This window comes from Pteropus medius, unplaced genomic scaffold (genome assembly GCF_902729225.1).
Source record: "Pteropus medius unplaced genomic scaffold, Ma_sr-lr_union100, whole genome shotgun sequence".
NCBI lineage: Eukaryota > Metazoa > Chordata > Mammalia > Chiroptera > Pteropodidae > Pteropus > Pteropus medius.
In genome coordinates, this window is record NW_024349519.1 from 17175074 (window position 1) to 17199490 (window position 24417).

General features: G+C 33.4%; 1 protein-coding gene across 4 annotated transcripts in view; it reads left to right on the forward strand.

The window, feature by feature from the left end:
• The window catches only part of SLCO1A2 (solute carrier organic anion transporter family member 1A2), a 77446-nt gene that overhangs the window by 16828 nt on the left and 36201 nt on the right, over positions 1-24417 (forward strand). For 3 of the 4 annotated variants that reach the window (XM_039882546.1, XM_039882547.1, XM_039882545.1), the window contains 3 exons: positions 18796-18981; positions 19328-19441; positions 24101-24242. In XM_039882546.1, coding sequence (XP_039738480.1) covers positions 19385-19441; positions 24101-24242 — 199 coding nt within the window. In that variant the 5' untranslated portion in view covers positions 18796-18981; positions 19328-19384. The remainder of the gene's footprint in view (positions 1-18795; positions 18982-19327; positions 19442-24100; positions 24243-24417) is intronic. The other variant, XM_039882548.1, reaches the window with a different exon arrangement.

Below are 24417 nucleotides of genomic sequence, written 5' to 3' on the forward strand. Positions count from 1 at the left end.
GCAGAAAAGTTATTGATAGGTGTAAAGTTATTGCCATTTTATTAATAATTTTTCAGTTGTTTTTGTGGTTCTTTTCTGTTCCTTTCTTCGCCTCCTGCTCTCTTCTCTTATACATTGATGACTTTCTATAGTGGTTTGTTTGGATCCCTTTCTCTTTATTTTTGTTCATTATAGGTTTTTGGTTTATGGTTATTATTATTATATTATTATTTTAATACTACTGTAGTTAAGTGCAGTCCAGCATTACATGTTGATTCCTTTAAGAACTACTCTGTACCTTTGATAGGTATCTAAACTACTGTCCTAACAACCTTTGCTTTTTCTTTTTCTTTAAATTTTTTCAATATTGTTAGATTCTTATTTGTAGACTTCATACTTTAAAGTTACTTTTTGAACATAAAAATGTAGAGGAAGCAAAAATTAAAAATTGTGAACTAATGATAATAAAATATGACACAACATTGTCTGTATACAATAGTTGAACTATATAGAATGTTTGGATATAAAAATAGAGAACATAAAAATAGTAAGAGTTTTTGTGTTTAAGTACTAAGTTATGGCTGGTTTTCCTCTAAGCATTTTTTACATTGCTACATAGTTTTAAAACTATCTTGTTATAGATTTACCACACATAGAGTGAAGCTTAAATAATTTAAAATGTGTTTTGGACATTTATGCAATTTATTTTTTTAATCACCTGGAAATATTAATTTAGATTTCAGGTTAGGTCTGACCTAGAGATATGGGAAGTTTTAGACATGGATTATATAATCTAAGGAGAGCATGTACAACAAGAATAAATTAAGACAAATATGTTTTGGGAAACATCAAAATTTATGAGTCATGTTTAGGAGTAGGAGCCAGGGAAAAATGTGAGAGTGCTCAAACATGGCTTATTATTATTAAATGTCAGAAATAAAGTGAAAAAGAAGTTCAAGAAGGAAGCTTGATATGAATGTCATACCATATAGACAAATCACATAAGATGAAAGCTAAAAAAATAGAAATTAGAAATTAGCAAGTAAAAGTTTACTGATGATTATAGCTAGGATGCTTTCATTGCTTGGTATGGACAGATGCAGATGTAAATGGGGTAGTGCGACAGTTCTGAAATGTTACCGATGTGGATCAAATAGATCTTAACATATTGAGAATCAAAGGTCCTTTTTTTTCTTTTTTTCTTTTTTCTGGAAAACGTGCACTAGAACTTACAGCCTAAATTTCGAACACAATATCCAGACATTCATATTTCCTCTGACAACTTTCTTTATGTGGATTCCCCTACTGTTGCTTCATTGAAGAAGTTTGATTGTAGAGGGAAGCAGAAAGGCCAATAGCTTTCAGGAGAGGCTAGGGATATGTTGATAATGTGTAAAAATACCTGACATTTGCTAACTACATGTTCAATAAATGTTTATAGATTATTCAGAAACCATCAGGAAAAAAGAGTTTTGTGAAACAGGAGACAGAGAAATAATTGTTGGCAGTTATGCACGCCCCAAAATGAGAGGCAATGAGATCATGAGTATAGTAGAGAGATTAGTTTTACGGGGAGGAGAGAGGTAGACAGTAAAAATATATGTTTATTCAGAATCAACTTTGTGTCAGGCATTGTGTTAGGATATTTCTGTACGATATCTCATTCTTCAAACAATCTTGTGAAGTAGAAAATGTTAACTTTTACAGATGAACATTTTAATGTTTTGAGATTATATAACTTTTCAAATCCATATTTAAAAGTGACAAACAGAAGAGTATGACCTTCATGTATCACACATCATAGCTGCTATATGCCTGGAAAATTATACAGAAGTCAAGGAATTAATTCTTATAACTAAGATTAGATTTCAAGAAGATGCAAATTTGAGAAATTTGACTCTGTATTTTCACAGTTAAGTGACAGAAAATGAATAGCTGAGAATGACCATTAGCCTGGCTGTCTCTCCCTTACTGATTCGTAAGCAATGTCCTTTAGTTACTTCAAGAAACATCCACAGAGATCTGCAGCTGATTGGCTCTGGACCCTCCCTTCATCTATGTCTGACTGGAAGCTGGAATCAGGGAGATCTCTGGGAAAGAGCCACATTGTCCACAGGAGCTTTTAAAATATGAGTTAAATGGAAAGGGAAAAAAAGAATATAGTAGTCTGTTAGAGCAATCACATATTACCTCCCACCCAAACCACTGAGTTTTGATTTTTTTTTTTCTTGAGCACCATCAAGAAAGTACAGAAAGAGATTGTGAATGTTCCATGTTGTAGAAGCTTAGGACTAATCTTTTTTTCCTACATAATATTGTTGTGGCACGATCAATTCTAAGACCCATGGAGCCAATTGAGATGAATTATGAGCCTTTATTAGCAGGCCACTGACTCTCTACCATGCAGGGTTCGAGGAGATCAGCTCCAAGCTCCCAAAAGAGGCAGTTTAATAAGCCTAGAACCACACCCTGGTTTAACATCAAACAAGCAAACAGATTAACTACACCCTAGTTAACATCAAACAAGCAAGCAGATTACGGAAGCAGAAGTTGGCCGTTAGCATATCTTTGCCCAGAACCACACCCTTAACAATATTACTGCCCATTTTGGTTCAAAAAATAACTGGTTCTTAGAAATATTGCTTATATTTTTTGTTTTGTTTTATATGTAGGGACACTTTATGAATAATATTACTTTCTGTTGTTTATATTTGAGTCATATTGCAATTTGATCTAACGCTAAGGAACTTCCAACATAAGTAGATATGTGATAAAATTAACTGGCTCCAAATAGTCATTTCTTTGGTTATAAATGTTGCGGTTGGGTCTAATTATAGAGTTTTAGTGATAATGTATATAGTCAAAAATGAAAAATTCTGATTAGGATTTGATTATTTAAACTGATCTTATAATAATTAAAGAGGGATACCCTGTGATTATGTTGTAGCACTGCTCAGAGAAATAACATATAATTAAGGTTGAAATTGTGGGGCAGGAACAAGCTTTCTTCCACCCTCAAGGTTCTTCTGGCTGGTCTAAAAATCAAACAGACATGAGACAGATTAGCAAGAGAAAATAATCAAATTTAATACATACATATGTATGGGAACTCCACATACATGAGAGAGTCAAAGACCCCACATACAGGAGAGGTTCAGAGATAGAAAGGGGATCTAGGTATATGAGACATCCTGAGCTAGGGATTAGGTAATGTACTTTGGGATCTTCAAAGGGGCATTGCAGTTGACAAGAAAAGTAGATGCTTAGTAAATAAAACTTCATCCTGCCCTATAAATAGATTGAAAGAGATTATCTCTGATAATCTCTTATTAAGGGCAAGGCCCTTAATTCAAGTTCTTCCAAGGAGTTGAGGGAGGGGCAGAAGTTTCTCTTGAGCTGAAGGCTAACATTGCCTTGAGCTCAAAACAATCCGCTTACCACAAAAACACATCTTGGGGTGGCTTGTTCTCAATCTCCACAAAATCTAGCTATTTAATCCACTGTTTAAAAGTTTAATAACTCATGCCAAAAATTCCTTTAAAGTTTAGTGGTTTCACTTTAAGTGTAAATTGATTTGATAACAAAACTGCCAAGCTCACAGAAGTATTTGCCTATGTCTACCTATATTCCCCCATCCCTGTTCCCATGGAAATAGTCAACTAACCAGTGAAACAACCAAGCATATAGTGCAACAGTGAAAGAGTATTGTTATTTTAATGTGTTTCAGCATAACAGGATTGAAGATATTTGATGCATTATGCTTTGGCTGTGGATGGAAGAGTCAATACCTATGTATTCTGAATAAATATTTTGAGAGGCCCAAGCAACAAAATTTTATCAACAAACTATAGATGATAGGCAAAAAGTGCAGCCCTAAAGGATTTAGTGATGATGACTGGTGTTTTTAGACGCACTCACACACAGAAGATCCAAATGTTCAATTTCAGATTCTTGCAATCAGATGACCTTATTGAAATTAGGTGAGGGTGGAGAACTAGGGTAATGATCAAGTTACTGGGAAAATAGAAAATAGGATTAGTTGAGATTTTATTGACACTATGGGATTGGAGTTACCAGACAAAAGCCCCTTAGGGCTTTTGATAGCTTGAACCTCCTAAAATTTTATCTGATTACTACCATCCATTCCTTTTAGTTTTCCTCAATTTGCATTTTCAGAGATAAGTTCAGTGTTGGGGATAGAGGCCTGCACTGAAGTGCTTGGTGAGGTGCTGTTCTAACCTGTAAATCTGAAATAAAATAGCAGAACTTCCTGTGAGAGAATGGAATCCAGCTTGACTCCAAAATTTATGGTTTGGACAGTTTATATAGATAAATTTGAAATTTTTGCAAAATATCCAAATTGAGACTTTCAGAAGGCAATTGGGTCTTTATAGCTGGTAATGGAGACAATAAGAGTAGGTAGAACTCCACACAGACAAGATGAAGAAGGAAAGACTAATAACAGAGGCTTGAAAACTGTCAGCATTTATAGAATGGGTAGAAGAGAAGCATCCAAAGGAAACTAAGATGGAGCAGATAGAGAAGAAGGAAACTCATAGAAGATAGGATGACTATTAATATAAATGGTTGAATTGAATTGATAGTAAATTCAAATGATAAGAATGTGTTCTGGCTTCAATCTCTGTGGTTGATAAATGATTCAGAGTGCAGTGAAGGTGGGTGTGAGGGATGATATAGAACGTGGTGTCATGAAGCCAAGGGAAGAGAATGTTTGTTTGTTTGTTTTCAAAAAAAAGGAATGGTCCTCAGAATTCAATATTGCTAATACGTGAAGAAAAGGGAAGACTAAAAGGTGGATGTTGAATTTAGCAACACCGAATTCACTGGAGGTCCTGACGAAGGCATCAACATAAGAAATGTCCATGTCGCCGCTGGAGGGCACTGATGATTTCCGCAGACACAGTAAAGAATCACCTACAAATCAGTGAAATTTAGGAAAAGTAAGATTTATTAAAGTATGTTGCAAGAGAGAAACAGGCCACACCAGAGACCTGCAAAATTCAAGAAGTGTACCTTATATTGACCTTTGCAAGGGTGTTAACAGGAGTAGGGCTAGGTGATTGGCATCTGAGATTGATTGATATTTAGCTGTTATATAACCCTTTGTCTATTATGCATGCAGTTGCCCAGAATTCAGTCTTTTATAATTAGATTTATGAACTTCTGGGCATATGTATGATAACTTAATGATCGTATAATGAGGCTAATGTTAAGGAAATTCAGTATATGTACTAACTGTGCAAGCGCTTGTGGCCGAACTGTAAAATAGGAGTTTCGGGGTGGTTCTAAGGGAGGTTTCTGGGTTCGGCCTTCACTTTCCTGTATCTGTCTGCCTAACAACCAGACCTATAGAGAATTCTTATATGTTTATTTGAACAAAACTGATGACATATGCCAGGGAACAAGATCTCAAATGCTGCCTAGAATAATAGTTTTGCAACTTCTTTTAGCATTTGTAATTAAGAAGGGAATTAAAGAAGATTATATAGAGGTGAGAGAAATATAGGTGGAGATTAGATTACAGGTTAGTTAACAAGATTATGTGCTGTCTTGAGGATGGTTATTTCAAAGATGTGTTTACCTAGATACACAGAAACAATGGACAGGGCTTCCTTAAGACAAATAAGCTTTTTACTAAAGAAGTTTTATTCCCAGAGTGTGATACCCACCATGACCTGCCCAGTTAAGAATTTATTACAATCAGATAACCTTGTGAGGTTCCATTTCATCAAACCCCTTTTTTTGTCTACAGAAATGAAGTGGAAATTTATTTTTTTTCTTATAATAATCAACTATCTCAAAGAAAAGTAATGAAAAGTAAAAGTTGAACTGATAATAAAGAGATAAAAAGTTCATGTGGTTTGACCATTTGTGTGACTCAAAGAACTTTGGGCCTAAGAATGGGGGATAATATTTGTAAATTACTTCTTATTCTGAAAGTCTGAAGACATGTTCTAGTAAAGCATGACCAGTCATTTATTTAGTCATATTTAGTTATAGAATCTCTTGAATCTACATTATTGTCCTGCCCAGCATCATGCAATCAGTATATCGTCAAAATGCAACACCAACTAGAAATTGTGGGTCTAAAAATAAGGTAAAATCATAATTCTGAGCCACAGGAAAATATAAATATTGTTGAAACATATTTACACGAAACAATAAATGCGCCTGATCAGCTATGATACATGCTAACGGTGAACTACAGACAATTATTGCAAACGGAGTTGGAAAAGCTGATGAAATGGTCTCAGGCTACCTCTAATACCGAATGCACTGCTTTGTACCCTGCAGGTACCAAATAAATTGTACTTGGGGAAGTAGAGCAACTTGGGCTAATTAATATACCATTGACAATGAAGTTTTAAGCACGGTTTCTTTAATGCTTCACTTTCAACATTCAATATCTTTCCAATTCAAATTATCAAAAGAATTACAACTCCTTATCTTTTTTAAATTTAATTTATTAGTGTAGCATTCATTAATAAAATTATATAGGTTTCAAATGTACAATTCAATAATACATGATCTATATATTGCATTGTGTGTTTACCACCTAAAATCAAATCTCCTTCTGTCACTATATATTTGACCTCTTTTACCCTTTTCTACCTCCCCCTCCCCACTATCTTTCAAAATGATGCAGTTTTAACAGATAGGTTATAAATAATGCTTTTTTTCCTGTAGTTCAAAATAAATCTGAACTCGGGATCACTCATGTTACTAAAAGCTTCCCACAAGGAGTGAAGGAAATGCTTTACCTTACGTAGGGGATTAATGGTGACAATTCCCACAAAATACAATGGACCTACTATTGATGGCACAATGGCGCATGTGTAACTTGCTAGCCCATCTTATTTCCAAAAGAAGAGCATTGGAAAATGTGGCTTTTTCATAGTGAAGTACAACAGACAGCCTTGGTTATATCTTTGCAAATTCGAAATATACAGTATCTAAACAATGCTGGAGATTGGGTTATGAATAAGCCAAATTCTAGTGAGAGGAAAATTATTTTGAAATCTATAACTAGGTATTTATCATAGCTGGGAAGATGGTTATGCCTGCGGCTTATGCTGAACTAGAGATAAAAGATAGTCATTATTACACATATGTTTTCTTTTGAGGATTATATCGTCTCAGTGCAAAGTCACACATATTTGGGAGTTATGGTTTGTTATACACATTTTTTTCACAAATAATAATATATTCAATGAATTTTTCATTCTTATTATGCTTATAATACTACCTTTATAATCCCATAGGGTAGGCAAGGATTTATTCTGGCCCAACTGAAAGAAAAGAATTAATAGATTGGGAGCATTTAAGATCTTGCTTCCCGGTATATATGTCATCAGTTTGGCTCAAATAAACTCTTTTGAAAATTTGAAAAACATTAATGAACCACCAACAGATATTTAATTAATTCTCTTTATATTGGGAGAGCCAATGATATTTTAAACAAAAAATATGTTAGTAAATTATAACTATTGATTATTCTTCTGCTAACTGAGAACCCTTTTGACATTGTATGATGAATTTGAAGACATCACATTTTCATAAACTCAGAATTATGGCCTAGTGAGTAATGAAAGTAAAATGTTATCTAGTTATGTAAACCAGTGATTCATAATTAGTGACCTTTTGTGAAAAACTTGAGAAAAATGAGGTCTTTGAGCTACAGCCAACCTATCTCACCTTTCTTTCTTTAAGCTGTATTAATCAAAGCCCTTTGTATAACAGCTAATTTGCAAGCAACTCAGATGATTAGATAAACTCAAAAGAATTTTAATTCATATTTTAACACGTTTATCTCAAATAATAATATCAATAAGGGAGTTTCTTGAAAATCTGCTAGGGTAACTTGAAATAATATTTTGACTACTTGGGATACTGATGTCAATTTTATGCAAGTCCCAAGTAAGAGGCAAAATTGGCAAGTACCTACCAACTTAAGAAGCATAGGGCTAGTTTGAATATTTCAGAAATAATTTAAAAAAACATTTAATTTTTATTCAGCTTTTTCTAATGTTAAACAATTTTTTTGCTTCACTTATTCACATCATTTTGAGGTGCAGACCAGCCTTTTATTAGCTCCACTTTCTCCTTCATACACAGCAGCATTAGCTACTACTGAATTAATACGACTGAAGAAATTCTTTGTGGTTCTGCCTGCTCTAAAAAAAAAAAAAAAAAAAAAAAAAAAAAAAAATCAGCAGTCTATAGGGCCATGTCAGTCTGGCCTGAAACTAATCACTCCTTTGGGTTAATATAGACAAAACTGGGGTCATTACTTCTAGGTGTTAGCTAGAATGCTCATTTGTCCACCTGTAAACAGATGGAAAATAAAGTGCGAAGGGTGTAGTGTAAAAGGCAGTGTGTATGTGTGTGTGTGTGTGTGTGTGTGTGTGTGTGTGTGTGTTGAGGTTTAGGAGGACAGAGAGACTGAAAGAGAGTACAGGTAGGACAACTGTTGCTTTGGAAATAGGGCAGGCGATGGCTTGTTCCTCCAAATATCTAGAATATGACCTTAAGTTAATTTCTTAATGACTTTGGTTTCAGTTTTTTCATAAGAAAAATAGTGGAATTATCTAATCTGTCTCTGTATTTTTACACAGAGAAAACATCAAGTTAGCAATAGGAGAAGAGAATGTGAGCAAAGGCCCAACAGGAGAAGCAATCATCAGACATTTAGTCTCACTCATAACTAAAAGCCCATCTTAAGATTTTGACCCTGACTCCTACATGTCCATGGTGGAAATGCAGAGCTTCTTAAAGGAGCCCTGCTGATTTCATGCTAGACCTTTGCTCTTTTACTCTCCTGTTTCGAATGTCTTCTCCTCTCACTTTGTCTGTCTAAACCCTACCTTTCAAGTTCAACTTGAGTGGTAACTAATCATAAAACCTTCTCTAACTTCCTAAGTCAAAAGCGATCTTTTCCTCCCTTGGTAATTGTAACTAATATTTTTTGAGTACTTTCTATTCAGGCATGATGTTAAGAACACTGCACATATCAAATCTTTTGATTCTCATAGCAAACCTCTGAGGTACTCTTATTGAGCAGATTTCATTGAAAAGGAAACAAGGTAGATAATTTTTCAAGGCCACATAGCCAAAAAGTTGTGCATCAGGATTGGAATCAAGACAGTCTGGTACCAGAACCTACTCTCTTACCCCTTTGTCTATGCATTGGCATGACATAACTTTGAATTATAGTTGCTGCTACAGTTATCTTATTTATTAGGTGATAGATCTCCTATAGATAGAAATCATCTTCTAAAGCTACCTATCCTCCAAGCATCTATAAGACTTTTCTGTATATACTAGGTATATAATATATGTTTATTGAACAAATCTGATACATAAAAGAAGGATGGGGAGAAGTACGCAATCAAATACTGGAGAGAGAATTATTTTCCCTTACTGAACAAAAGAGCTAACATTGAGACCACAAGAGACAAGATAGCAAATTGAACTAAAGTGATGGCAAAGAAGTTGAAAAAAGAAAAAGACTGAATTGATTCAAGAACTACTTAAGAGAGAGAACAGACAAGATTAAATAACAAGAGCACTCATAAAGCTCTCCCCACTTCACCCCTGGGATGGGCCTAGTATTTTTTTCCACCTCATTTGGTTGGTCTGAGTGTCATATTTCTTCATACAGAGAATATCACATGAACATATTAAGACTCGTACAAATGTGTTTAGCCAATCTCACTAATAAACGAGAGTGTTAAACAGCAAAACCATCAGCTGCTGCCTCTGGGGAGGATATTTAATAGTGGTAGGGCGAATTATAAGAGACTCCATGTTTTTGCTATAAGTAAAGCTTCTAGCAAAAAACAAATAGAAAAATACAAAAAAAGTACAAAACAAAACAAGTACAATAAATACAAAAAAATGAATAAATCTTCGACACCAATAACAAAAAACAAGTACAATAAAGACTGTTCCATTGCTTTAGTTTAGTAGAGAACACAGAGGCAATCAACTAGAAGACAAAAAAGTGCTCAGAACAGATAAATGAGCAAATCACAAAACAACTGCAAATAGAGACATTTGTCATTCCTGGTTAAGAATTAGAAAGGTGGCAAGTTCTTTTAGACACTTAGTTTTATTTTAAATTCGTGAAGTAAGAAAAAGTATGAATTTATTGACAAATACAGCCAAAGATAACATGGCATTGTATTAGGTTTAGGAATCAAATACATTGGGGGAAAACAAAACAAAAGTTGATGTCAGAACCCATGATAAGAAGTTATCTAAAGTTGATAATAGAGAGGAAAAAATTTTTTCCAAGGGGAAAAAAATAAATGATTATTTCAGTGCCGATCCATATTGGTCATAGTAGAAGATGGTGTTGGGTTGGAATTGGGGGTATCAGTATAAACTCATGCTTAATATCTATATATTTGCCTATATCTAAATTATTTATCATTATTTGTAAATATAGACACATATTTCCTGCACGGACATATATCTCTATCTCTGTTTTAGTTTCTAAATATTATTTACCAATAACAGAACCAGGGTTTCCTGGAAAAAGGGTTAATTTGAGAGCTGTGCCAGGGAAAGAAAAGAAATGAGCCTAGAACATCTAGGAAGTAGATGAAAGTAAGGAAGTGCCCAAACAGTGATGGGGACATAGCAAAAGGATACAGGAACCAGTTTTAACAGGCTTCTACTGTGAACGTATCAGAAGGATCTATGAACCAGCTTGAAGGTATTCTATTGGAAAATTTGAATATGAACATAAATAATAAAGGCAATAGATTATAACTCATTGAATAAAATAAAATCTCATGTGTTCATACTGAAATAAATGAATAAATATTGAGAGAGAAATGGAAGCTCTTACAGTAGAATGCCCACTAATAAATATAACATGAATAATGGGATCAGAAAATCATTAATAGATCTAAAACTGATGAGGATGAAATATGATGAGAAACAATATTTATATATTCTCAAAGTACCTCCATAAAAATCACTTATTAATTACAAAGGGAAAGTAATAGCTATACTGAAAAAACTGGCAGATATACTTTAACCATGTGATCAAAGCTAACATCCTCAATATTGGAACAAACTGGCATTATTTATCTCAAGATATCCATTAAAGAGGATATAATATAACTTCAGTGGTATTCCTGTCCAAAATGTGTAACCGAAATCTAATTATAAAGAAACACCAGACAAACTCATACTGAGGGATATTTTACAAAACAACTAATGTATAATCAAAAAATGTTGAGATCAAGAAATACCAAAAAATAACTTGAGTAACTTTTTCTGATCAAAATTAACTAAAGATATATGATAACTAAATGCAATGTATGGTGCTGGATTGGATCCTGGGCCACTTAAACAAAAAAGCTAAAGGACATTATTAGGACAACTGACACAATCTGAATACAGACCATGGATTAGATAATAATATTGAACCGATGTTAAATTCTCAAACTTAAATGATTGTTCTAGTATACAATAGAATATCTTGCTTTTAGGAAATACATATAGAAATATTTAGTAATATTTAAAGGACCACATATCTCCAACTTATTCAAGTGGTTCAGAGGTTGGGGGTGGTGGGAATACATAGAGTTAGCCACTTATATCCATGAGTTCTGCATCTGAGGATTCAACTGTGGATCAAAAATATTAAAAAAAAAATGTTACATCGTTGCTAACATGCGCTATGTACTTAGGCCTACAATGTACTATATACTATGTACTATGTACCATGTAGTTAAGCTTACAATAAATAGATGATTTACCTAAAATGTTTTATTTTAGATCAATTTGTAGACAATAATAAACTTTATTAATTTAATATATCGTAATTTTGAGTATAAAGACAAATTCTTGTCATGTATGTCGTATTATTTAACATGTAATACACATTCCTTATTTTTTATTAATGCTGTGAGAAAAAGTGTGACCTGTTAAAAATAAATTCAAAGATAATATGTTGTATTTGGCTTTAAAGAGTAACATATTAAAATGTAGATTGGTGTTTATTGTATGTGTTAAGATATTTAAATAAGAAAAAGGTTATGTCATAATGTTTGAAATTTTTATAATCTTTACAATTTTTTTAAAAGTTTCTAAAAAAATCAATAAACTCAGTTTTATAATGTTTGAGTATTCTTTAGAATTGAGGAAATAGGAGAATGGGTTTTAAGCCATTATTTACAGATATTTCTTTGAGTACGAAAAAACTAGGTAAAATTCTCTATTCTATTATTCCTTTTCAAAAATTGGTTTTGGAGCAATAGAATCATAAAATGAGGTATTAAGTAGAAATTTTGACTAGATCAATGAAACTTACTGATCAGACAAAGGTAATCTTGAAGAAAATTTAAATATTTTTAAACTCCCCAATAGGTTATATTTTAATATCAATGCTCTTTTATGCTTCCTGTCTTTATCCAATAGCCAATTAGAGGTATAAGTAAAAGAACATATGACTACAAATAAAGATAATTTAAAATTGTCTAATGATCCAAACCACCATGTTGACCAATAGTATGCAGCTGAGTGGTAAGCTGAAGAGCTAAGTTATGTGCACAGTCATCTGATTAACACTAATCTCTGAGCATCTTGCTTAATACTTATTCAGAACTCTGAATTGTTTTCTTTATATAATTTAAATAATTATTTTATTATTAATCCCAAACTAGAAATTGGAATCAATACCATTATGGCCTGTAACCAAATGCAACCAATTGGGAATTTCTGAGCAGTGACTGTAGGTGCCTTCCAGTTGTAACATTCAGGCTGTTTTGCTAAATGAACACCCAAATAATCAAGGAGAAGGGAGAGAAAGAGGAGACTGACAAATGTTCTTAGTGAAAACAAAATAATTAGAGAAATAAGAAAAAAAGATAGAAATAGTTAAGAACACAGCATTCACGTGGTTTAGAAATGTGCTACATTCTTATCACATTTTTAAAGACTCAATTCCAATGATGCTTGTTCTTTTTCTCTATAATTTTTAATTTAAAAACGATTAATGATCCTTGTTGAAAACAGCTCAGAAATTTCTAAAAGAAAACCAAAATAAAATCAGCCACTTTTAAGACTCTGGTTTCATTCCTTCAGTATTTTATCTTAGTGAATACAACAGTGAGCACACACACACACTTGCACCCCACATAGGCAGAACAACAGCTTAGGGTAGTGATTAATAGTCCCTAGGGCCAGACTGCCTGAGTCTGAATCTTGGCTTTGACACTTAAAGCTGTGTGACCTTGCACAAGTTACTTGACATCTCTGTGCTTCAATTCTTGCACCATTAAAATTGGGATACTATTATTTATGTCATAGAGTTTTATAAGAATTAAATAGATTGGCATCCATAAAGCTTCTAGAACAGTGGTTGGAATATAGAAAATAGTATAATATTTATATTTTTATTATCTCCAATTATATTTACAGTTTTACAAAAAATGGTATCATATTGTACATATTTTATTAGAATTTGGGTTTTTTTTTTTTAAGTTCTAATATAAGAGCCCTTTAGGAAAATCTGTTACTTCACACTTTTCTGGTATGTTGGCATCTTTGGAGCATCCAATGAATAAATAGAAATAAAAATAAGCTTCCCCCATCCATACTAACTGTGAATCAATTGAAAAATAAGACAGAGAAGTATGACACGTGGAGTCTAAAATATAACTTTTAGCACTAAGCAAGCCGACATAAGGGAATGTGGCTTATTTCTGTTGGCCATCAGGCTTCCTTATAGTTAATATCCAGACTTCCCAATATCATCACTGGATCCTGTCAGCCTTCTCTGACTGGAGTGAGTAAGGATAAGGAGAGAGGAAAGGCATGTTAGGCTAGTGGAATTCCATCTATGTAGAAGAAAATAATAAGAATGAAGAACAATGATAGCATTATCCTCTCTTTTCTCCTTCCACCATGAAAAGTTTTTACTTCTGACTTTAATGTAACGTTTTTAATCTGGTTATTGAAGCATTCTCACAAAACACTTGGTGATAACTAACACTATGTATCTTGGATCTTTTGGACATTTTCCCTATACCCTACTTAAATAAGAAAACTGGATAAATTTTGCTATGTGAAGATTTGGTGACTGTGGCTGCATTTACCTGATGCAAAAGTAGTTGGTTAATGTATTTGAGTCAGTTAAAATTTAGTTGGTTTCATGATAAAATCTCATGTCTTATTTGGTATCACCTAGAGTTTGCAGTGTTTACATATGTAATGTCAAGTGTTGGTGAATTGTGCAACTAGTTAAATATCTAAATCCTCTGTTGCTGAGAATAAAAAGAGCATTAAGGATTGAAGGTATATTACCCAATAATATAAATAACTACCCTTCACTGGATGTTGATTTTGTGCTAGCATCATAGTACTAAATATGTTATCTTATTCAACTCTACTGCAACTGATTATGGTTGTGTTAGTCATTTGTTTTTCTGGCTTCACATGCCCCTCCCACCGCTGCCCGATTCTTTATCCTGAGGAACTGACTTCGGAAGTAAAATTTCAGGCCCCCTTGCCTCTGATTTCCTTTTAGATTGTTAGTGGGAGATTTGGGTGAGAATGGGGCTGAAGAATAGGGAAGAGCTAGGGCATTTCTTCCCCTCCACCTTTAAGGGTTGCCTCTGGCAGTGGCTGTGTACTCCAAGGGCTCAAGCTCCTGTAGCTCAGCCCCTTTCTCTTTCTGAGGAGTGGGAGTGATTTCTCACTGGTATAAATCTCTGAGATGTCCATCATCTGTTTATTGGGGCTTTTTAATTCTTCTAATACCTTTATAACTAGTTTCCCATTTAAATTCCTCTATTGAACTACCTGTCATGGGTTCTATTTTCCTCTTTGTCTATTTTCTTATCTGATATAAAGGTAAAGACTATCTTCATTGTACGGATAGATAAGTGACTTGTACAAAATTGTACACCTGGTTTAAAAAAGGCTTTCAAACCAGTGTCCCTCCTTTCAAAGCCCAAGTACTTAAACTATGATGTGGTATTCAAATGATATTCCAAATGAATATCCAAATAAACAGTTTTCATTGATCACCTCTTGCTATTACCTAGCTCAAATTGTCTGCACTGTGGCACTAAGTAGCTATTATTATCATTTAATTGTCTATCTCTCCCTATAGCATGTGAGACCCCTTGGGAGTAAGCACGTATGTTATTCATCGTTGTATCCTTAGCATCAACTACTGTGCTTGGAATATAGTAGAGCCTTAATAAATATTTGTGGAATGAATGAATAATAATCACTGCCATTTAAGGAGTGACTTTTATTTCAGCAGCTATGCTAAGGGTCTGTCTTGTGTAAATTTTATAATTCAGTCTTTATACCAATCTTGCAAGATAGGCATAAATATTCCAATGCCTTAGAAAAGTTAAAAAAAAAAAAAAAGAAGGCTCAAAGAGTTCAAGCAACTCACAACTAAACTAGGACTAAACCCGAGCTGACTAGGCTTCGAGGTCTGACATTTTGACTATATCTATTAATGTGAATTAACAAATAAATGGGGAAAAAGTCTAAATATTTTATTACATTTTGGCACTTTATAAGCTGATTAAAAACCTCTTTCTCTGTGAGAAAAAAAACAGTTCAGTATTTACTTGTCATAATTAAATGAAGGAACATGTTTTTTGTATCCAAAACTATATGTGTACAGGGAAAAGGAAGAGAAGAACTGCGATAATAATTTTTAAGAAATGAAATGGTTTGAATTGCTAGTGTGGAAAACATTGGCTACTCTCATAATCATCTAATCAAACTCTAGCATTCCTTGGCATGGGATGTAACACTGAGGATATTCACAACTAGTTCACCTAAAGATTTGGGAAGTCAACTTTCAGGTTGGCTTTTCCATGTCTCGTTCTATTACCAGAGTTAGTATGTTATCCAAAGTAACAGGATAGATATTTTTATTGCTGAATTGCTGATCATAGTATTTGCTTGTGTTTCTGTGCATTTCATTCTTTGCTTTGCCTGGTGAAATCATATGTATGGTTCTATGGTTCAGTAAAGTTTCTCTTCTAGTTTTGCCTAAAGTGATGCAGTCTTGATACCTCCCCTGAACATAGGAAATAAAATATTATCTATATATGCAAGGCTTATTTGCAGAATCCAATATCTTATTCTTTGATTTCTAATGGAAATGAATCAACAGAAGTAAAATAATTTGGTAGGCACTATACAAAGAGTCATTGTTGGTTCTACATGTGCTTCATTGGCACATAGTTACTTGGTTTGGTATTGGTTGAATTATTTCAGCTGGATTTCATTCCAAGAGGCCATTCTTTTCTAGGAGCCATTTGAAACTTCTGGTAATAGACGATTTTCATAGATTGCTGATGGTATGACTCTCTCTCCTTTTTTTTTTTCCCAGAGAAAGGATGTTCTCCTAAGTCTTCTTCATGTATGTACTACTAGTTTTGCATGATAAAATAAAACTTTTATTTTGTGAATTTAATAGTATAATGTAAAATTAAATGTATGTATTTTCCCAGGTGATCTATAGCAATAAAAAACTATATCTATATACTTAACACTGGGGAAAGAGCACAAACAAGGGGGTTGTTTTGTAAAAAAACTGTATTCTTTTGTGATTGAGACGTGTCATTAAGGCTGACAACTAAGGAGTGTCAAAAACCTGAGCGTTGCTATTCAGTGGGTATAGAGTTCTAGAGTCCTGCTATCCAAAAATGTACATATAGTTAACAATTCCGTAATGCACTTTTGCTACAATTAAAAACAAAACAAAACAAAACAAAAAACCCAGAGTTGTGTTCAGTAGTCATGGAAGAAACTCTACTACATTTTTGTGAGAATGTACGCTACTCTCCTTTAAATACTGAGGAGTTAGAGAAATAAAATGATTCTCTTCTTAATAAAACTTCAGCAAGTCATTTTCATTAGCAGTGATGATTGATGAGGATTTATACTGTGACGCTGTGATTCCAGGAACAGAAGTCACTGTGTAAACAACACTGTGCTAACAACAGGGGACTGTTTACATGGCTGGCACTTGTCAGGGACTGCCGGCCGCAAGGAGCAAAGAAACAATGTGTGCCTTCCTTGATTTGGGGCAAAAATGTTCAAAGTGACATTAACTATTGGATTTTGTAAATTTTATTTAAAAACATAATAGATTTTCTTCAGTCAGTACTTTATTTTCCTCCATTAAAATTTAAGGAATGTGTCTGAAAAGCTAAAATGTTTTCACTGTATAAACTGGCAAATTAGGAAATGTTTAGTGTTAACTGAATCACATTTAATTCATTCCAAGTGCTCAGTTTCAAACACTACTTCCTAACTCAGAAGAGACAATTATTTACAAAACTTCTCTCAAGATAATAAACACAGTTTGAAATAAATCTTTGAGACATGGTTATATAATATGCTCAGCATAGTTACATAGTATCATAATGCATAGAAGAAATGACAGAATTCCCCCATGTGGTGATTTTCTGAGTCACTCCTCTACCTTCTATGTCCCCTGGCCAGATAGGAAAAATAAGCATTTAGAAAACTTTTAGCCACTAAAAAGAGTGAAGACAACTTCAGCATGGAAGAGGAATAAGTTTTCTCTCTTTTATTGTTTGATTGGGTGACTATATTGAGCTCAGATATTGGCAAGGAGGGATAGAAAAAAAAAGAAAGGGGAGCGGGATTAGGTTCTAAATCATGAGAAGGGAGACATGAAGGCAGTTGAGAGGTTTATAATAAAAGCAAATGTATTACAGATGAGGACCAAAAAATAACAGTTCCCATTCTTTTGAAAAATCACCCCATTCTATTGGTTTTTCTAAAACTAGTGCACTTGCATTATAGTTCAGATGATTTAGCATTTTATGTGATGGCTGCAGCATGAATTCGTCCATACGGCCATTTAGAATTGCCAAAGGTGTCTTTAACGATTTTCATCCATGACCTATAATTTTCACCTCTTACATACCGATCAATTTGTATTTGATCGTACACTGTTTAATTCTCTTTCAATGTGTTTTAGTTAAAAGTTTTAATAAAAATTTCCAAATAAAAATATAGATTCCTTGGGATCTGAGTTCAAGTACTTTTCAGAGAGCCTTACCCTTCTCTTACTAGTTTATATTGTCTATAGGAGAGCTTGTCTGTCTTGTTCATTTCTGAAACCTGTGCTTAGCAAAATGACGGGCACCTAGTGTCCTTTCAGTATACAGTTGTAACCACGAGAGAATGAGTAAAGAGAGCAAAGCTCATACATTTTTCAGTGACTATTGCCTTAATGTATGTAGAGGACTGGGATCCAGCAAACTTACAGAGGTAAAGCAGTCGGGTTTTTAAAAGTTAGTGCATTCAAGATCTCTTCTTAAATGGATATTGTTCAGAAGATTTTAATAAATTAACACTGGAGATACTGTTAATATATCATTCGTACAACTTGAAGTAGATTTACTAGAATAAATATTGTCACAGTGAAACACTTTGGTTTTGGTACAAAATATTGCCCTGGTTTCAAGATACTAAATAGACAAAAGGGGTTAGTAGAATTTAATAGTTTAGGTAATCTTTTTTACATATAAAACTGTGCACCTACATTATATGTGTATATATCCACACACACACACACACACACACACACACACACATATCTGTATTTATTACCTGTGTAGACATACAGATCTGTACTTATGTGACTGGTCTTTTCCTAAACCTCACATCTTAACTTGCAACTAACTGTAGGATTCTTTTCCAGATCACAGAATTATTTGTTATTTTTACTTAGGTTATTTTCATAATTAAAATTCCATGTCTCCCCAGGTTTCTGTGAATCGGCAGTGCCCAGCAAGTGTTTCCTTTCTTGAAACTCCAGGGAAGTCTTGGAACACAAAGAACTTCAAGAGGGAGCCTAGCCAAACAGAGATTTTTGAACTTTGGTAGGCTTGCTGAAGACTTTTAGCACAAACACATATCAAAGTGTGTGTGTTTTAAAAGCATCATTTTCATGTAAGTCCAAGAAGTTTACTTTGGTTCTATTTATTTTGGCTAAAGAAATGAAAAATTTTATTTTAACCACGTGGTTTTTATTTTACAAAAGGACGTTAAGAAAGAATTCCTTTAATCTCACTAAAGAGTAGACAAAGTTATTTGATGTAACTTTTTCGATAAAAAATTAACAGCTAAATCTTCTTTAATGTCATTATTTTCTAGATCTGAATCAAAAGCTTCCCAGGTATTTTTGTAATACAATGGATTCTGATTATGTTATTCAGATTCAGTATTTTCTTCAAAAGAATGACGACTTATGATTTTGTCAGTAATTTAATAGATTTTTTTGTTTTAAAAATGATAGAACTAAGAAATATCAAGATTTAAATCATAAATACTTTAGAATACTCAGAAGAGCAACATGGGAGAAACTGAGAAAATTGAAACCCATAGAACGAGATGTATTTCCAAGTTTAAGGTATGAAAATATTTTATGTGTGTGTGGATATATGTGTATGTACTGTGTTTTTTAAAACTTAGACCTTATAAAGTTGCTCATATGTTCATGAAGCGATCTAATATTAATGTCCTACTACCTGAGATATTGATCCTTTCTTGCTTTAATGAAGTTGGTTTTATAACTGAGGATGTGTTCAAATAGGTTATTAATTCAGAAAATTTAATCAGAAATGGTTCTGAGGGACTTAAATGCTTCAATGACAAGATCTTAAATTTTTTCATGTACATGTTATGTTACAGCAGGACTTATTTTCCTGGATCAAAGGCCAATTTAATGTTTACTCCAGAGGCTTCTAGGCCAGAGGAGTGTAGAGATCTCTTCCAGAAAATGGTTCCTTAGACAGAAATGCTTCGTTGATTTGTACTCAGTAATTACTTTACAATAACTCATTAAAAAAAAAATTTACTTCAAGCTTTGGCACATGTTAATTATTCTCTATAAGAAAAAAAATGCCCATTTTGTTAGCCATTTCTGGTATTCTTGACTATTTAAGAGCAAATTCTTTTTGCATAGCTTCAAAGCCATTTTGGCTTCAAACAAAATTTGTTATTTTAAACCAAAGGATCTTTATCTTTATTCTATAGCTAGTGCCTGCAAGTGGTTTCCAAACTAAGACACTGCCACCAATTTTCTCCCTATCTAAAATTTATTTCTTTGTACATGTGTGGGGAAAATCTACTCATGTACATGAAAGTAGAGAATTGTAGTATAGATCTAGAAAACTACTTTTGCCTGAAGTGCCATGTTAATTGTATTTTTTAAATTTCCCCTTAAATTTTCCCTCAATTCTTATGTTCTTCTCCTAATATTGAATGGCTAAAAATATTTAGCCTAGGCATCACTTCTGAGTTCAACGGCTTACTTGCTGTGACACCATAGGCAAGTTGCTTAACCTCTTTGTGCTTCAGTTTTTTCATTTGAAAAGGGTAGTAAAATATTCCTATCTCATAGGATTGTTCCCTTTTTACGTGCTTAGAATAATGGCTGGAATATTGTAAACATTTAGTAAATATTAGCTATTATTATTGATAGCATTTGTGTATAAAAGTCAAGTCAGGTGTTATTTATAAACAGTGATCTTTAATTTTTGATTACTTTGGAGTTTGGCAAGATTAAACATTGATCTGAATGTCAAGGCAAAATATTGTAAGCACAAGTTTATCAGGGAAAAGTGAGAGGCAATTACTCAATAATCAGATTTTTAGACATTTACTCTGAACTTAGAAATGTGCTCAGTGAGTAAAATTCTTTAGAAAGCATCAAAAGACTGCACTCAATACATTTACTTCAAATTTTGGAGCGTTATTGTTAAAAGCTAGTAGGCTTTTATAGATATAGAAGTTATTTTGCATGAATAGAAAGAGCCTAGCAGATAGGAGGAGATACACGTATGCATGAGCCAGAACGGCCACTGATTGCTTTCACTTCATGAATAGAACCCAATAGCTTCAGCCCCAATCAGGTGTTTTAGGAAAAGAACACTGGGATTGTGGTTCTCTAGTTTCCTTTCTTAAAATGTTAAATAAATAAATTATTCTCTCAAATACAATTTATACTTTATTTGGTAGACCTTGCTTATAAATATGAAACCTGAATCATAAAATCACTTGAAAACTGTTTACTCTCAATAATGTGCTCTACGAAAATTTATAGTGTGAAGAGCGACAGAGTTTATACAAATGATATTTACTCTAAAGGATAAATAACTAGAGATATAGCCATACTATTTCATCAGCCGTATAACAATTTGACTAATATTGAGTTTGATGTTTTAATTTCACAGGTCTTTTTCACATAAAATTCTATTCAGATTTCCCTAAATGAATTAGTACAGCTAACTCTAGGCTTAGGTATATTTAATCCTATTTCATTTCATCTTACATTCAGTTTACTTTCAGCTCTGGCCAGTTTTTCAAGACGTTTTTGAATTCTTATTTTGTCATTAATCCTATACATTTGTATTGAGTGTCTACTACTTATCAAGCACTTACTACATACCAAAGATACAAGGTGAATAGTATATGGTTCCTATACTTGAACTGCTCACAGTATAGTGGAGGAGGACATTGTAGGCATCCAAATACATAAATAAACTGCACTGTGATAAGGGCTGCAATAGAGACAGGCACTGTAGGGTGGGAAGATAAGAAGTGAGTGAGTGGTCAAGGCTACCGAGAGAGCAGAGAGACAAGTGATGATAAGAGTTAAATTTTAAAATTTGAGTACAGATTTATATAAGATGCACAAAGGGGAAAAAAAAAGCATTACCAGTGGAAGACCATCCTGTGAAAAACGCTAAGATGTGAAATGGCACAGTGAATTAAAGGAACTAAAAGAACATGATGTTTAGGGGCAAGCAGCCGGAGATGATACTGAGCTATAGATGAGGCATTGTTTGCCATCTAAAAAAGGTAGGATTTTTCTTTATGAGAGGTGACTAAAGAGTTTTAAGAGGTGAAATCACATGTTAACTTATTAAAGAGAACAAAGCTCATACATTGTTCAGTGACTATTGCCTTAATGTATGTAGAACTGGGATTCAGCAAACTTACAGAGCTAAAGTAGTTAGGTTTTTATAAGTTAGTGCATTCGGGATCCCTTGGTAATCATTAATTCTGACAGATATTTACTAAGTTCAAAATTGGTGGTGGCAGGTGGAAGGGAGGTAGAAGGGAGATTAGAGGTGGACAAGACTAGAGGAGACTAAAACATGATTGCAATTGTCCAACTAAACTGTATACATTTAAGAGATTTCAGCATATGAGTGACAGTTAAAGTCATGGGAATAAGTGAGATTTTCTAGAGAGAGCATATAAAGCAAAAAGAGTACAGGGTATAAGACAAAAGCCTGAAGGAGTTAGCCAAAGAAGATATGACTGAATAAGATCTAGCTGGTAAGAGGAGAAATAAATATGCATAGGAGGAGAGAATTTCAGAAATAAAAGAGAGATTAATGGTGTCGAATGACCCAGAGAATCAAATAAGCTGATGACTAAGATGTATCTATGGAATTTGGAAATCAGGAAGTTCTTTATGACCTTTTATGGAGTAGCTTCAGGAGAAGCCAAACTAAAGCATAAATGATAGGTTAAATAGTCTAGGCAAAGAATCTAGACTGTTCTTCCAAACATCTTGATGGTAGCTATTTTAGCTATTTTAGCTACCATCAAGGGTGAGAGACTGTACACACACACACACACACACACACAAATATATTGAATATATTTATAAGATAGTAGAGACAGAGGCAGTAAATAGTGTGAGGCTGAAAATAGAGAAAGAAGGCAATAATTGATGAATCAGGATCTCAGAAATGGGAAGAATGAATTCAAGGGCATGGGTGGAAGTATTTTATTATATAAGAGGACGAGTACCTATTCTTCTAAGATGGGAAGGAAATTAAAGGGGCAGGGATAGAGGTAAGTTTGAAGGTGAAGTTGCCGAGATCATTAGCTGGTCATAAAGAGCAGATGGCTGGGTTGGAGACTTAGAAAATGATGTGAATAATATTGAAAGGAATGTACAAGTTGCAACATTAATTGTGGGATTGGTTCAAGATTGGGAATGTGGAAGGTGGTAGGCTAAGGATTTTAGGGATTTGAGTGTGCTGGATGGATTTGAGTGGACTGAATGGTCTCCCAGGATGGAAGTGTCACCAGGAACTACCTTTAAATAGGACCAAGAAAAAAACCCCTATGGCGTAGGTTTGGAGACCACCACCATTAGGATTGACCTAAATTTATTTATCTCAAATTTGTTGATTTTGAAGCAGTAAATAATCCACCTAACTATACTGCGGCCCAGTATGCAATGCTCCTTTTTCAAATCCCTTGCTAAATTCTAAATCTTTTTCTTTCCAATTTAATATAACTATCAAAATTTTAACTTCTCAGATATTTAGTAAAACTGTACTAGCTCCTGGCTATCACAATGGTTCTATTTGTTAAGTTGTTCTCGATTTTTGTTACAGATTTCATTAACCTGGCTGCTCTCTGGAACTTTATCAATATATAGGAAATATGATTCAATATATGGAAATTTATTATATCCATATTTGTTTATCATAACAAGTACCTGTTTAGTTTATAAATATTTTTTTATAATTAAAATGTTGCTTTAAATAAATTAACTGGCAGTGAACAGTAATCTAATGTATAATTTGCATATTACTTTGGATAAGGAAGACCTTGAGCAAATTTGCTGCAGAAAAAAATGTCTTTGTGTAATACTATTTTACTTTTTTCATTAACATATATGTATTATTTTATTCTACAGATAGCATTGTAGTGCTGAAGATCTGTGTAAATCATGAGCCATATCTTATTTAAAATGACTAATTGTTTCTATGTATGTACCAAATGCGCTTATGAAATAAAGAGACTACAACTACATACAATATTCAATATCACTAATTAATTAGTCTTATGTTGAGTTTCCAAAGAAAGAACATGGTATGAAAGACCAAAAGAATAAACCACATTAAAAGTTTCTTGCAAAATCAAAAGTTACTTAAGTTGACCACAATCAGTCTGTGGTAGAAGATATTTCGTCAACAGGTGGCAAACATACAATTTAAAAATGTTTTTCATATGTTTTCTTATATTTTTTTCTCCCTAGATATTTCTGCTAGCAATAATACTTGCATTTGTATCCAAAACACTGTCTGGATCTTATATAAATTCTATGCTCACACAAATAGAAAGACAGTTCAACATCCCGACATCACTAGTTGGATTTATTAGTGGGAGCTTTGAGATTGGTAATGAATTATTTCTGCATTACTCCCTTTTATATTTTATTTTATCTATAAAGCTAGTCTGAATTTTATTCTTATTTATTGCTCTAGACCATTTAATCTTACTGAATAATACGTTTTCTGAAAAAGAGTGAATCTTTTAGCTAATTTTGGAATAAGCTTCAAAACAATTCATTTA